Source organism: Coturnix japonica, chromosome 4 (assembly GCF_001577835.2).
Source record: "Coturnix japonica isolate 7356 chromosome 4, Coturnix japonica 2.1, whole genome shotgun sequence".
Classification (NCBI taxonomy): Eukaryota; Metazoa; Chordata; class Aves; order Galliformes; family Phasianidae; genus Coturnix; species Coturnix japonica.
The window spans coordinates 28,152,286-28,166,982 of NC_029519.1; the positions used below are offsets into that span (position 1 = coordinate 28,152,286).

At 37.6% G+C, this 14,697-nt stretch overlaps 1 protein-coding gene across 4 annotated transcripts in view; it reads left to right on the forward strand.

Annotated features, from left to right (window-relative positions):
* ARHGAP10 (Rho GTPase activating protein 10) overlaps nucleotides 1–14,697 on the forward strand; it is a 127,701-nt gene that overhangs the window by 29,664 nt on the left and 83,340 nt on the right. For 3 of the 4 annotated variants that reach the window (XM_032444511.1, XM_015861096.2, XM_015861093.2), the window contains exons 2-5: nucleotides 1,006–1,101; nucleotides 1,200–1,261; nucleotides 11,740–11,811; nucleotides 13,973–14,074. In XM_032444511.1, the coding sequence (XP_032300402.1) occupies nucleotides 1,006–1,101; nucleotides 1,200–1,261; nucleotides 11,740–11,811; nucleotides 13,973–14,074 (332 nt within the window). The remainder of the gene's footprint in view (nucleotides 1–1,005; nucleotides 1,102–1,199; nucleotides 1,262–11,739; nucleotides 11,812–13,972; nucleotides 14,075–14,697) is intronic. The other variant, XM_015861094.1, reaches the window with a different exon arrangement.

The window sequence follows — 14,697 nt, forward strand, 5'->3', positions numbered from 1 at the left end:
TGAAATGCTTAACCAATGTGCTAAAGGTTTGTTCTTAACTCATTTAGAACTGCATATGATGTGAAAAAAGTTACAGATTAACTAAACATTTCACACTGTCCTTAGCCTTGGCTGACACCAAAAATCTGAGTAAAAACACTACTACTGAGTAAGAGTGTACTGAGATGCACATCCTTATTTTTTCTTTCCTCCATTGAGCAATTCCTTCCCTTCAGAACCCGTGATGTTACCAAGCCTGCACATGCCAGCACAACAGAAAAGTGTGTGTATACTGCTTATCCATGGTGTTATAAATCCTAGTAAGGGCTTTGCTGCTGAATATAGAATCTAATTACTTCCGGAGAGATGTAAAGTGTAGCCCTCTGACCCCAAATCATCAAATACTAATAGATAAAAACTATGTGAAGAAAAATGTGTTAGCAATATATTATATATATATATATATAATATTGCTATATATATATATATAGCAATAATACAAAATGAATACTGTGAATTTCTCTTTTAGCCTGGTTTTAGCATTTCTAGTTCCAGTGCAACAATTCTTCTTGGTTTGGCTTAGGTCTCCTGGTCAAATGTTTATACATATCTGCATGACATGTATAGGGAATGCTAAAACGTGTGTTTGCACTAGCAAATATGCTAGTGAGTTTAGGTTAGCAGAGAATCATTTTTCTGTCACAACTTTTCGGTGTTGTGGCTTAAACTTCTGTAGTTACATATCTGTTTGTATGGCTGTGACTGTATGGTGAAGTGTAAGAATAGGTCTGATACTGTATAGATGATTGCACTTGCTTTGTACTGCATAGCCTCATACAAAGAAATCTGTGTGACATATTCTCAGATGAGAGCAGAAGAGGCTTAGACAACATTTGTTAGCTTGTAATGTCCTTAGGCAGACCTGTGTCAAGGGTTTATTGTAAAAGTTGATCAGGGGTAGGAGGATTTTACAGCCTTCTTACAATAATTCTCTGACCTTCAATCCTTGCTTTTTTTTCTTTGCAGACCTTTCAGCAGCCCAGAGAAAATTCGCCCATTCTCTGAGAGACTTTAAATTTGAATTTATTGGTGATGCAGAGACAGATGATGAAAGATACATAGGTAGGTAAGAAGTGATTATAAGTGGCTATAATTTTTGTCATCCCATCCTGCAACATGATGAAACTTCTTTTCTGTTTTTGTTTTTTTTTTTATTGTAGATGCTTCTCTCCATGAGTTTTCAAACTTCTTAAAAAATTTGGAAGAGCAAAGAGAAATTTTGGTGAGTTGCAATAAAAATTGTAGCTGTACATATGCCAGAGAATAAGATGAGAGTTAAAGATGTTTGCTGCTTTTTTAATCGCCAGGGTGTTGATAGTGGTTGCTTAAGAACGAAAGCTCTCATTGTGCAGTCTTTGATTCTAGAGTCTAGAATTAAAGACAGCAGCTAATTCTCATTATAGAAGAAAGCTACTGTGATAAAGATGGAAAGCTACACGTTGGCTTGGTAGTGTCCCAATAGCTTACAGCTAGAGTGAGGAGTAAAATCCACCTTAGCATTCTTCTTACCTGTTAGTGTGAAATGCAAGATTATAGACGTAATTCTGCAGGACACATGAGTTTGGAAAATAGGCCAGGTTTGGATCCAGGTTCTTTATGGCATCTACTTCAGGATTTATGAGGATTTGGGATGCAGTGTGTTGGCTGGATGCAGTAACAGACTTGCAGATCTTTTCTTTGTAGGTGGGTGATTTCATGTATGGTCGCACAAGCAAACATTTAGTTAATTGTATAGATGAGGAATGTTCTTCATTCAAGCGTCTGTGGGTGCTTAGGGTTTTGGTATAATCTGGATCAGGTTGGCTGCTCATGGACCATGAGCTGAGAGCTCTACAGTGTGCATTTGCAGTCTTGATTTCCTAATGGAAACTTTGCCTACAGTGTAGAAATATGTACATAAGCAAGAATAATGAGGAATAATTTGTGTATACTTTTCTCCCTGGCAGTCCTTATCCCTTGAGTGTGTTGTTATGCCCTGGTATCTTGTTCTGATATGGAACCATAGTTAGGTTAGATTAAAGGTCTGTGTAGCTCCTTGCAAATTACTGAAGTGTTACTTTGCCAAATTATAGGGTTTGCTCCACTATGTAGTAATGATTCTTTTGTTTTGTAATTCTGAAGTGGCATTTACTCTGTTTATTCCTGCCAGCCAGTGGTTTTATTTCAGTGAAGTTGAGTACATCTGTGTACTGAAATTCTTTGGTAGACTTTTCACAAAGAAAAGTACTTCATAGCTTCTCATTCTGTTTTCCGCTTCATTTGGGAGGGTTTCGGAGTTATGCACCATGTTCCATTGACTGTGTCAATAGATCTTCAACAGTGACAGATTACCTGTGTGGTAGGCTGTGCAGAAACCAATGTTCTTTGTATGGTAAAAAGCTTCTATTTTTCAGACTGAATGCTATAAAAGAGTTCTGCTTACTTTTTTGGTATGCTGTTCATGATTACACAGAAGGCATTATTACCCAAAGCTAATTCATATTAGTTTCTTGATGAGAAAAGTATAAAATGCAGTATTGCATTAGAACAGTTACAGTTTGGTAAAAAACTAGTGAGTATATTGTGGAGCAAATTATTTGATTCCAGATGGAAACAGTATACTCTCTGGGTTATCGAATGACCATTTCACTGCATCTGTAGTCCTCCAAATGTGTTGTATCATTTTTAGAGTGAGCTAATGTAACATTGGGCATAAATCTCTGAGAAAATAGTTGTGTGGTGCTTGGTAATTATAGTTTTTAGCAGCTGCTGCTCTGACTTCTCAGAGTATGCTTTAACAGTGGCATGAGCTGTTGTCCCATTGAGAATGTGAGGTTATTGCACTCAGATGTTTGGAATCAGGTCAGAGATCCACAGAGTTTCCATTAAGATATGGATATAACAGCAGGATTATTTTCAAAAGCATCTACTCTTCTTCACGTTAACAGCTTATTGAGCATTTTACCTCTTATCACTTAGAAGGTGAAGATTTTATTGCTCACTTCAATTTCAGTGCTGAATGTTGTGCACAAGAAATTTTCGGTCACATAAAATAAGCTTAATAAAATCCATTAATACCGTATGGTATGTTTAAGAAATTCATGCTTAAAATACATTATGAACTGTAGTGAGATGCTCATCACCTCTACTTCTCATGGTTTTCTGCAAGTATTGTATATGGTGGATCAAGAACATATTTTTTTCTCTTCTTGTTTACCATAAACTCACTTGTTTGATCATCATTTGGTGAATATTCACTTGGTGAATATTTAATAATTTAATTCGGATGTCTGAGTCTTGTGTTTTGTGGCTTTATTTCTCGGCTTTCCCCTTCAGAGGCTGCCAGAGCTATATCCCAGCTGTCAAAGGATTTAGTGAATGATGTAAGGGGAAGTCATTGTTAATCCAAACATTCCACTGAACTAGCCAAGATAAAAACAACTTATGCTTTTCCATAGCATTGTAGGTTGGTGCCGTTCTCCAAAGCAGATAAGAAACAGATCCTTTTGGCCATGAGGATATCCTGGAAGTGCTTGTTTTATGTTAGGAAGGAGTCCTAGGACTTGTATTCTACCCTTTTGATGGTACCAAAGTGTCATGGAAGTGCAGGGATGAAAGCAAACTTCACAAGGTTATTAGGAGAAAGTTGGGGGCAAGCATGAACCAGTATGATGATGCTAAGATGTGCAGTCCCTCCATCCATTTATTCCTGGTCACCAAGTAGAACACTCGACCTTCCTCTCAGCCTGGTTTTCCCAACTGCAGAATTTGGTTTGATTCTTGTGATGTGGCAAGAACAACAGGTTTTGTTTGCAGCCCTCGTTTAAGCTGATGAGCTGCATAGGGCTACCTAGTAGTTCACTACTGACATCATCTATCATATATCTTGCTTGAGATTCTTAGCCCCTTTCCTTTTTCCCGAGCTCCCTTTTTAATATCTTTATATTCTCCTTTCACTATCCTGTTCTTCCAAATGAACAAACTGTCCCAATCAACTGATTGATTCCGTATTGTTTCTACTGTTACTAACTGATGCCTAAGTGTGATACTGCTCTGAACATTCCTTCAGTCATGTCAGCAGTGTATGGTACTTCTGGTGCTGTCATCTTCTGACATTCCGCTGTGCTGGGTTTGCGTGCTTCCACTCCCTCAGAGAACTATAATGCTCCCATTGAGTTCAACCGTTTTCTCCTCTAAGTCCCCTTACCCACACTGGTTAAATCCAGCCAGCCCTCAAGGCACGTCTGTAACTTCAGTCAGCTTTTCTCAGTGTTATGTGCAGTGTCCAGTAATAACTCAGGTCTGTCCAGTAGTTTCTCCTGTCCTGTCTGGTTACCTTACTTGTGTGCAAGACCTATGTTGGATGTGTTTTGCCTGCAGCCCTACCAGAGCTTTTTTTCCAGTTAAATAATGGATAGATAGCTTCTCTGCATTCTGAAATACCTATTAAAAAGACTAATTTCTGTATATTTTTCTTTTCCTGTTTTCAAATAAAGAATGTTCTTGCATCAGTCATTCTAACTTTATCCCAAGTGCTGGAATATTTCATTTTTACTTCATCGTGCTTCATTTTCTGTAGGATTTTTGATGCAGTTAAATTCACTCTGCTGTATTTCTTGTCACTTTCTCCAAGGCAATAAGAACTGATTGCTTGCTTTGTTATGGACTCTTCTATTTCTGTTACAGTTTTAGCACACTCTTAGTCCTTTTGATGTCACCTTAAGAAATTTGGTAAGTTCTAAGCTTTTGAGCATAGTGTCTTTCTTTTAGTCTGTTGTTCTTATTCCATAGGACTCTTTTATGTTTCTTGAAATAACTTGCAGTCCTTCTTCTTGAAAATCCTTTTATATTCTTATTCAGTCTCAACAGTTTGTCAGAATCAAGTTCAGAATTTTCTCAAATTCATCATTCTCAGTGTGTGTCAGAAACACGAGAAACTGATTCTGTGTGGAACTTTAAAGAGAAGAACAGTGAAGTCTCTTCTGTCTTTTTGACTTTTTCATCCTTCATTGACTTAATATTATTAATAATAATAATAAAATGGAAGCAGCAGGGTTTCCAAGCTAGAAGTTGTTCTTAAGGTTCAAACATACACACTCAGAAAGTTAAAGGTACAATTGAAATAATGTGTGTGTACTTACATGCATTTATACATACCTCTTATGACTGAAGCACTTAAATACATGAGTTTATTTTGTAGGTTAAGTGCTCACTTAACATTTAATGTTTGTGGATAGCTTACTATTATTTTTAAAGTGACTGTATTTGGTTTACACTCTTCCTACTCTGCTGTGAAGATACGATTTTTTTCTGAGTTTTTTCTTGTTCCTCATTGTGCAGATATTTCATGGTTCATAAATCTTAAGCAGTTTCCTCTATTACCTAAAGAAATCTATACAAAGGAACAATCATTTTACCTACTGATTTTGATAAAAATTATCCAGTAGTTTTGGATGGTCCAATTTAAGATATCTAAGATCTGTGCAATAAGAGTTGATGGCATTATGTTATTCTGATTGTGTTAAATGCAGTGGCAATACAGGCTGCTAAATATAGCTGCCAAGACAATGAAAAATACATTTATCAGTGATCACTTCTGAAACATTAGGTTGCTGACAGCACACTGAACATCTCAGATACAGAGATAAAAGCCTAGATAAGAACTTGGTTTCTCAGGACCTAGACCCTGTTTCTTCACTTTCCGGTAAACTGTTCTGTTTGATAAAAGCCTATTTCCACTTTTAGGAACCTGCAGAACAGTTGTTGCTGTACCTCCTTACCCAGTCTTCATTTATCCTCTGCATGGCATGAAGCCAAATGGAAATCATAGAATAGGCAAACATATGCTTATGGAAACTGTTCAGGCAAATCTTTTATGTTTTGGTGTTTCCTGAGATTGGCTTTTTGAAAAATAGGTTTTTGAATGTTAAGCACAATCTTCTGAAATAGTTTCCCGAGTTACATGTGAACTTGTGCAATTCAACTAGAAATCAGTGTTGTTTGTATGAGGGGATAAAAAAGGGCAAAACCAATTTGGAATGTATTTCCCCACCCTCTGAGTGAATATGACTGAAAAGCTCCATTATCCCCAGCTTCCTCTTTTAGATAATCGTGGTCTCACATGCATCAGCATATAACTCAGTAGAGAATTTTCATTCTGTTATTTCATCAACAGGAAATGTTTGGAATTTGCATTGTAAAACTTCCAACAGTTTGGATTTAGCTGGTTGTTAATAACACCACTGTTTCTTGTGGAGGACTCCCCTCACAATAACTGGGCAGTTCATTCTTGACTAAACACTGACGCCGTTGTTCACTGTTAGATTCCTTGCCTTTCAGTAGTGTCTTTTTGTTCAATTATGAGCTTAGCCACGAACAAAGCAAATGAGTATTACGCTATTTCCTTTTCAGAGTAGCCTTTCTTCTTTGTCAAGGTCTTTATGCATCTGAAGTGTAAACTGGGAGTGGTTCTCTGTTCTTGTGTGAATGCAGCTCTTACATATTCAGTTTAGGAGAAGCTCTTACTTTGGAAGGGTTGTCCACAGCTTGCCTCCTCTTCAGATGGAGAAAAGATTATTACTTGCTACATGTGAAGTTGTCTGTTTCTCTTCCTACTTGCTATATTTATTGTTTCATAGTAGTTCTCTCTATGGTGGAATGTACTTAAGAAGAATAAACATTCTAAAGTCAGGACCACATAGTGTTATTTTTTTTCTAACCATTTTTTTGCTAAAACTCACTGTCTTAATTTGTTTATTGTTCTTTTATAATGATTTTTTTAAAAAATTTTTTATATTGTCTGTTTATTATACCAATTTCAATTTCCCAGGCCATTTGGAAAACTGTTTTTTCTTTAGATCATTCATAATTTTCCACTCAATGAAAAATAAGCTTTGACTTCAAGACACAGGAGTCAGTCTTGCTGCTGCATCACATGTAAGCTGAGGCTGCTGCATTTAAGAATACCAGAAAGTGCTAAGAATAAGAGTTTGCCTGTACCATGGTTTGTGGGTCAGGGCTTAAGTACTTTTTTTGCTTTTTCTAAAAGATTTTCTTCCATGCCCCCCAAATATTGGGGTTAGCAGAAAATGACCTTTTGTGTTAGGCTGAATGTTTCTGTTATTTAGGAAAAACATAAAAGAGCTATGTTCTCTGTCAGCGGAAGTGAAACTGTAGGTAGTACATTTCTTTATTAGAAAGTAAATTTCTTTATTTAGCAGCAGTGTTACTGAATTTGTTATTGAATCACTGTCAGCTACGTCATCCTTTCAGCATTCTGTTAAGCTGAGAAGAGCAGTACTTCCTTCCCAGCTCTAGTTTCATTGACACCTGCTCAGCTTCATGAGCTCTGCCCTGCTGGCTCTTGGCCTCCTCCTTTGCTTTGTCAAGGAGAAAGACAATCCTGCCACTGTCTACAAATAAATCTTCCCAGCCAGTGCACTGGGAAACTTTAAACCGCCCCATCTTGCTTTTTGGCATCTGGTCTGCATTCCGCTTCCTATGATGAGGATTTGAAACTCAGCACCCTTAAGTCACTGTGCAGTCTGTAGCAAGATATATATACATATATATTTATATGTATATATTCATATATATTCCTTTTCAGTAAACCTCTCTTGCACGAGAGGGTGCTTGGATTCAGAATGGAGCAGTCAGTGCATGCATTTATCACCACCAGGATTTATTTACCAGCAATGTGTAATTGCTGTTCCTGTTTCTCCAATAAAAACTGGAGTCTAAGGATATTTTTAGGATTAATGCTGGGAGCCCAGTGTTGCATTTATCTAATTAGGAAACCAAATTTTGATTACCTTAGGTCTACCTTTTGTAGCCACACAGGCCAGACTGGAGTACTGGAACGGCTTTTGTGGGTTGATATTCCTTCACAGCCCACACAAGTACCCTTCCTCTCCTTCAAGACAGCCTGGTTATGCCTGCAGGAACTGATTGGTGCTGCATTTCATAAACAGAGTGCTCCTGTCTGCTGAAGGAGAGCAAGAAAGCATGAGGAGCTGTGAGGGCTGGTGGGATGGCACTGTCTGTTGGGTTCCAGTGCATGGGAGGAGGCGTTTGGGGGAAGCAGTTTTTCCTCAACAGCCATTCCCCCCTTTCTTTGAGAAGAGAAAAAATAACAATCTAAATGGAGTTGTGAACTGGCACTGACAGGTAGGTTACCTGTTGGATCTTGTTGACTCAACTGACTAATAGGCAAGTTGCTGGAAATGTAAATGTACTTGCTAATGGATTTAATCTGTGCATTTGCGGTCTCTTAGTAGAAAATGTTAACTTGGGCCACTTAATGTGCAGCCTGTAATTTATTACTTCTGAAATACTGAGCATCTGTGGAAGTCAGAATAATCCCCATACTGTAAAATGTCTCTGCCTGAGCAGGTGATGTTTTATAAGGGCATCTAAAATTAGAAGATATCCAAAACTTCTTTAAGATACTCTTGCAAATGCTGAATGCAGTGAACTCCTTAAGTGATGTTAACAGTGATGTGTTGTTTTTTTTCCTGCTGTTCTGGGATTATGTTTAAATTAAGTTGATTCTTTGTCATTTCAATAGATGTAGCGAACGTATCAGAAGTGGCATAAGTGGTTTCAGACATTCAGACCAAGGCATGTGTTCATGTGGCATTAGACATTTTTTTTTTTTTTTAAGCATTCCTGAGATACTGACATTCATAAAAAAAGCTAAGATATCATTGTTTGCGACATGACCTCCATAAAACAAGCTAAGATACTGTTGCTTGAGACATGACCTCCTTATATTGATTCTCTTATGGTTTATCCTTACTGTAGTTGGCTTGCTGGATTTTAAAACTGAGAGTATATAATCCCTTCAAGGTAGGCTTGGATGGCTTAGGGATATAAAGAGAAGAGTTTCCCTGTTCCCTTTAAATAGTAGACATTCCTATCATCATACTCTGCTAGAGTTAGAGGAGTAGTAGAATGGTTAACTTGATAGACAAAGCAGAAGTTGAAAGAGACAGAAATATGTAATTTTGTATTCATGAATATTTAATTTGAATGCCTGATATGTTATATTGAAAGTGATGCAATTTGACGTTGACTTCTTTAAGGGAGGGTTGTGTAGCAAAGACAAATACAGTTGAGATCCTTGACTTATTTCCTAGGCTGGGGGAAACTTTATTTACTGTTTGTTTCTTTTTTCCTCTGATTTGTCAAGCAGTTTTTAAAAAGTAGCATTTATTACTTTTGAACTTCCAAGTTGCAAATACTCTCAGTTAATGATCAGTAACAGTATAAGTAATGTTTTTCTTTCACAAGTGAGTACACAGTTTTTTGTAGCTTTTTATGATAGAGTACTGGAAAGTGCTTGAAATCCCTTCTTATTGTAATAATGTGCATATTGTAACTATGAACATTGTTTTGTATTTCTGTAATTCACTGTGAAATTTAGGAGTCACATCTTGATTGTCAATTTCTGTACATAAAAACTCTCACACACTTACTTTCTGAAAGGAAGAAGCATTCCTCCTGTGTTTTCTGTGTAGGCCTGGTGTGAAGCTCCATGAATGACCAGGGATCCACAAAATCCAACTTCACCAGTACTCAGTAACAGTATTGTTTAATGTGTACAAAGAAAGCCAAGGGGGTGACAAATCATAAATACCTGTAGGGTAGGCAAAATTGTGCTTAAAGTCATCTCTTATAAAAGTTTGGTTTTGGTTATGCAAAATGAGAAATGCCTTCTTTGGGATGAGAGAAGGCTTGTTTTTCTTTAATGAAAGAATTATTGGCATATTATACCAATGACAACACTGGAATCTTTATTTGTTGGCTGTCTTGGAGGGAACATCCCATTTTGATTTAGTGATTAGTCGTATTTTCTGCTTTAGACAAATACTGTTAGTATTTCCCATGCTTAATGCTGCACAGCAGTGTAGCAGAGGAATTGATTTGTAGCCAGCCCTTCTGGTATATAAACCTCAGCCTTTTCTGTCTGTGTTGTTGGTTTTGTTTGTTTTGTTTTCCCTTGCACCGAATTGCTGTCTTTTTCTTTGGCTTGGACTTCACATTAGCATACGTTCATTACCTATTGACCTTACATTTTGCTTCTTGTGTATAAGTTCAAAAAGATAAGCAATTTGTAGTTCCACTCGGTGAGGTGCTCTTACCAGCTGGGCTCTGGCCTCTGCTGCCTGTATCTGTTTTCATCCTCTTGAACTCTTTTCTGAGCAGACCTCACAGCTTTCTCCCTCGCAATGTCAGTATAGAGGAAACTGGCAAAACAACACAAACTTCTTACCGTTTACCAAGACACATTATTCTGTCATTTCTGTGAGCAGTTCCCCACTCTGCACGCTTCTGAAATGCAGACTCACCAGATTGTCAGTCCTCCTTTCTTCCTTTTCCCCTTGAGAGTGTGCTGAAGTGTTTCCGACAAAATTAGGAAGTGAATGTCCAAAGAGTTTGGGCCACAAGATCAAGAGCTCTGAAGTTAGGGAATGTCTGCTCTGAGGATGGCTGTACAAGACTTTGTTTGGCCCAGACTTGCCAGATATTTGGTTTCCAGTTAGATATTTAGATTAGAGTACTGTTGAAAAATCAGAGTTGCTGTGGTTACCATGAATTGGCAGGCTGACTCCCACAGTAAATCCCCAGCATGGCCCCAGGGCTGGGTGGGAGTAGACAGTGCTATTTAGATTCATGTTGTGCCAGATCTGTAATGTATCCCTCATGTTTTAAGATAAAGGCTTTTGAGAAGGCCAGGTTAAGCCTGCAGTGTTTGCTCCTCCTTGACTCTTAGCAGCTCAGCCCTGGCCTGTGATGGCTGCAGTCTTGGAACTGAATTACCCTGTGTCTCTGCCTCACAACTGAGACCGCAAGGAACCTGTCTGCTTTGCCACACTTCCCATCTTCTTGTCACGCTTTCAGCGCTGCTGTTGTGTTCAAGAAAATCCGGCTTTGCTGAAATTTCCATCATTCTTAAAATTCTAATTCTTATTTGCACCAAGATCAAACCCAACAACACTTCATCTTCTGTGAAACTTCATATGAATTAGAAGCCCTGTTTGCTGACCAGGTCTAAATAAGCTACTTTTCAGTCTTACACTGACATTTTTTAATTTTTCTTTTTCCTTACAATGTGGCTGTGGGGCCATTTATCAAGAGTGCACCAGTGAATATTCCAAAAGAGATGGATTAAACTTTTACTCAGTCAACTAACCTTCTCATTTATTACCGCTGTACCTCTTTGTTCCTTAGGTTAACGTAATGTAACCAAATGTAAATAATAGAAAATAAGTATATCAATGCCTAACCACTTTAACTGCATGTTGAAAGCTGATTATTTACTCCTTAGTTGTCCATTCTTCAGCTGTTTACAATGTTATGCGTTGTTGCTCCCCAATGAAAACTATTACTTATCCTTTGTCACATTCTGGTGTTTAATTGTTGAGGCTGTTGACCTGATCAAGTAAAGCAGTTGCTATTTAGCTGCAGCCTCTAAATTCTAAAGTTTCTGCATTTCTTCATGTACTTTAGATTAACTTTCCTGACACTGTAATTGGAAGAGATGACAAATTCCAAGATTTTGAAACAAATTGGAGATTTATTTATTTTTGAGTTAGAACTTGGTATCCTAGCTTGATATTTATTTTTGTTTGTTTGGTTTTTTTTTTTTTTGCTTCCTTAAAGGAGCTAAAACTGACTTGTCTGGCAACAGAAACTTAACCCATGCTCTTTTTTCTTTAGGCGCTCAGTGTTACTGAAACTCTGATCAAACCTTTGGAACGATTTAGGAAAGAGCAGCTAGGAGCTGTAAAGGTTTGCCCCTCATTTGCTTTTATGATAAGCTTGTTTAATTTCTTTACTTGGATTGCAGTGGGGTAATGACATGTATTTGGCAGAGGAATACTGTTGTTTATATTTCATGTGTTCACACATTTTTCTGCTTTGAGAACTTGCTTCAGAAACAAATGGAAATTATGCTTCAAGAGGAGAACAGTGTGTCCTTTCGCTTCCTTCTTTTCTCCCTCTACCTTATCTCTTCTGCCTGGAGTAGGAGAAATATTGCTAGCAGCCTTTTCTCCTTCCTAATGTGTAACCCTTTTCTGCTTTATGTTTGCAGTTACACAATCAGTGGCTGAAACATATTAACCACCTAGAGTAGCTTATCCATATGCTTTTTATCTTTTTATTCTTTTTCTAGTCCATGAAATGAAAACAGTTTTTGTTTTAGTTTTAAATAAATCACCAGTTGCTCAATATGAGTGGGGAAAAGGTTAAAGACAAGTTCTCATTTGAAGAAATTTGGTTTGGAGGGAAAGAGGGGCTGGGGGGAGGAAGTACAGCTATCTAGCATTGTTTTCTGTTTTGAAAGTAAACTCATACATTTTTTGAACTACCAATCTGTAGATGTTTTGTTTTATAGTTTAATGACATCAACAGCAGTGATATCTAAGAGTTAAGATGACTGTTTAGTTACAGGAAAGCTATATTTTATGTTAGCAGGATTGAATAATATGTTCTGAACTCAAGTTCAGTGTTTATGCATGGAAAATGCTCAGCCTGAGTCATTGCATTTTAATAGTGCAGTGGCTTTTATAATTTTATGGCTGTTTGAGAAGTATATCAGAAGTCTGGACCAACAACCAACATACAAAAAAAAAACATTGATTGGAAAATTATTTTTTTCTGAATGTAACCTATTTTCATCGAGACAGCTGTATTAGTGGATTGTTTCAACCGAATTTTTTTGGTCTTAGAGGACAGTGCCATCTTTGGGGTGATACTTATTTTTAAATTATCATATGTTCTCTCATTTCCTAGTCAGAATTCTGTCCCTGATGTTTTTAGCATGAGATGTTACATACATCCTACACTGGATATTTTGTTTGGATGTATGACTATTCCCTTAACTTCCTGCATACTGTTTCTGTGAAGTTGAAGCTCTTAATTGTGATTTAGACATTTTCTGGTCAGAACTCTCAGTTACTTCAATCAAGAAAATGGAAGAGAAGAAGGTTACCAGGAGTAGTCAACATGGATTCATCAAGGGAAAATCATGCTTGATTGAACTGATTGCCTTCTATGTTGTATAGATGCAAGGAGAGCAGTGAATGTTGTGTATCTTGACTTCAACAAGGCGTTTAACACAGTCTCCCATAGCATCCTTGCGGCGAAGCTTAGAAAGTATAGGACAGCAGATGAGTTAATGGGGAGGTAGGTTGGGAACTGGCTGACTGGAAGACATCAAAGAGTTTTAATTGGTGGCATAATGTCTAATTGGAGTCCTGTAACTAGCAGTGTTCTCCAGAGATCGGTACTAGGTCCAATCTTGATCAGCATTCTTGTTAATGAACTGGATGTTGGGATGGAGTACACCCTCAGAAAGTTTGCTCATGATACAAAGCTGGGAGGAATGGCTGACACACCAGCAGGCTGTGCTGCCATTCAGTGGGTCCTGTACAGATGGGGAGTTGGATGGGGAAGAACCTGATTCTGTTCTACAAAAGCAGGTTGTAGAGTCCTGCACCTGAAGAGAGATAACTGCATGCACAAGTACAGGTTATGAGACCTGCTGCAGAGGAGCTTTGCAATGAAGGACCTACGGATCCTGCTGGTTGATGAGCCAGCAGTGTGTCCTTGTGTTCAAGAAAGACAATGGTATTGTAACCTGGGGTGCATTAACAAGAGTGTGGCCAGCAGGTCACTGCCCTGGTGTGGCCACACTTAGAATACTGTGCCCGGTTCTGGGCTCTCCAGTTCAGAGAAGGCAAGGATCTGTTAGAAAGAGTGAGAGCTTCACTTTGCTAGCATGATTTTATTTTTCTTGGAGATTTTTGTTTATTTTGAAGAGTTTGCTTTTTTCAATGGATAGATTGTTTTTCTTTGTTTCTGATTAAGTACAATTTTAAAAGATAAGGAAGAAGGGTTTACTTAAGTTTTTATTTGTAAATGAATGTTACTTTGTTCCTTTGTCTAGGAGGAAAAGAAAAAGTTTGATAAAGAGACAGAGAAGAACTACAGTTTGCTAGAAAAACATTTGAATTTATCAGCTAAGAAGAAGGAGGTACAATTACAAGAGGTATTGTTGCTACTCTTCTTCCTTAAATTTACTGTCTTCAGAATAGATAAATGTATTTTACACAAACGCAAAAGCAGCGTGCATAGAGATAAGATAAAAAATTCTGTCAAACTGAAAGGTTGCTGAGAAAATTGGTATTTGCTCAACTTGATGGTGTAGCCCTACAGTTTTCCAATTATGTTTTCCATTTCAACTGCCTCACCTGAAACGTATATGAAACATAGAGTTATGAGAATAGCAAAATGCAAGAATATTGTGAAAAACTGCATGTTTCTTTGATGACTTAGTGTTCTCCTCAAAGATACCTCTTCTTCATGACTTCTTCCCCAACTCATTTTACACACACACACACACACATACATAATATAAAATATGCACACATATACAGTCTTTCACAAAAAAAGAGAGGTTGATGTAACTGATAAATTATCTAATATGAAAGCTCAGATTTAATTTCATTTCAAAACTACTCAAGTTTCATTAGTAGGCTATGTCTCCACGTTGTACTTGCAGCATCGGCCCATGTGTGGATAAAGAAGATTCTGTTGTGGAGTTGAGTACTCTCACTGAAGTTCATGGGCATTACTTGTGTGTAAGGACCTGTAGTTTTTCGTATAAATTTT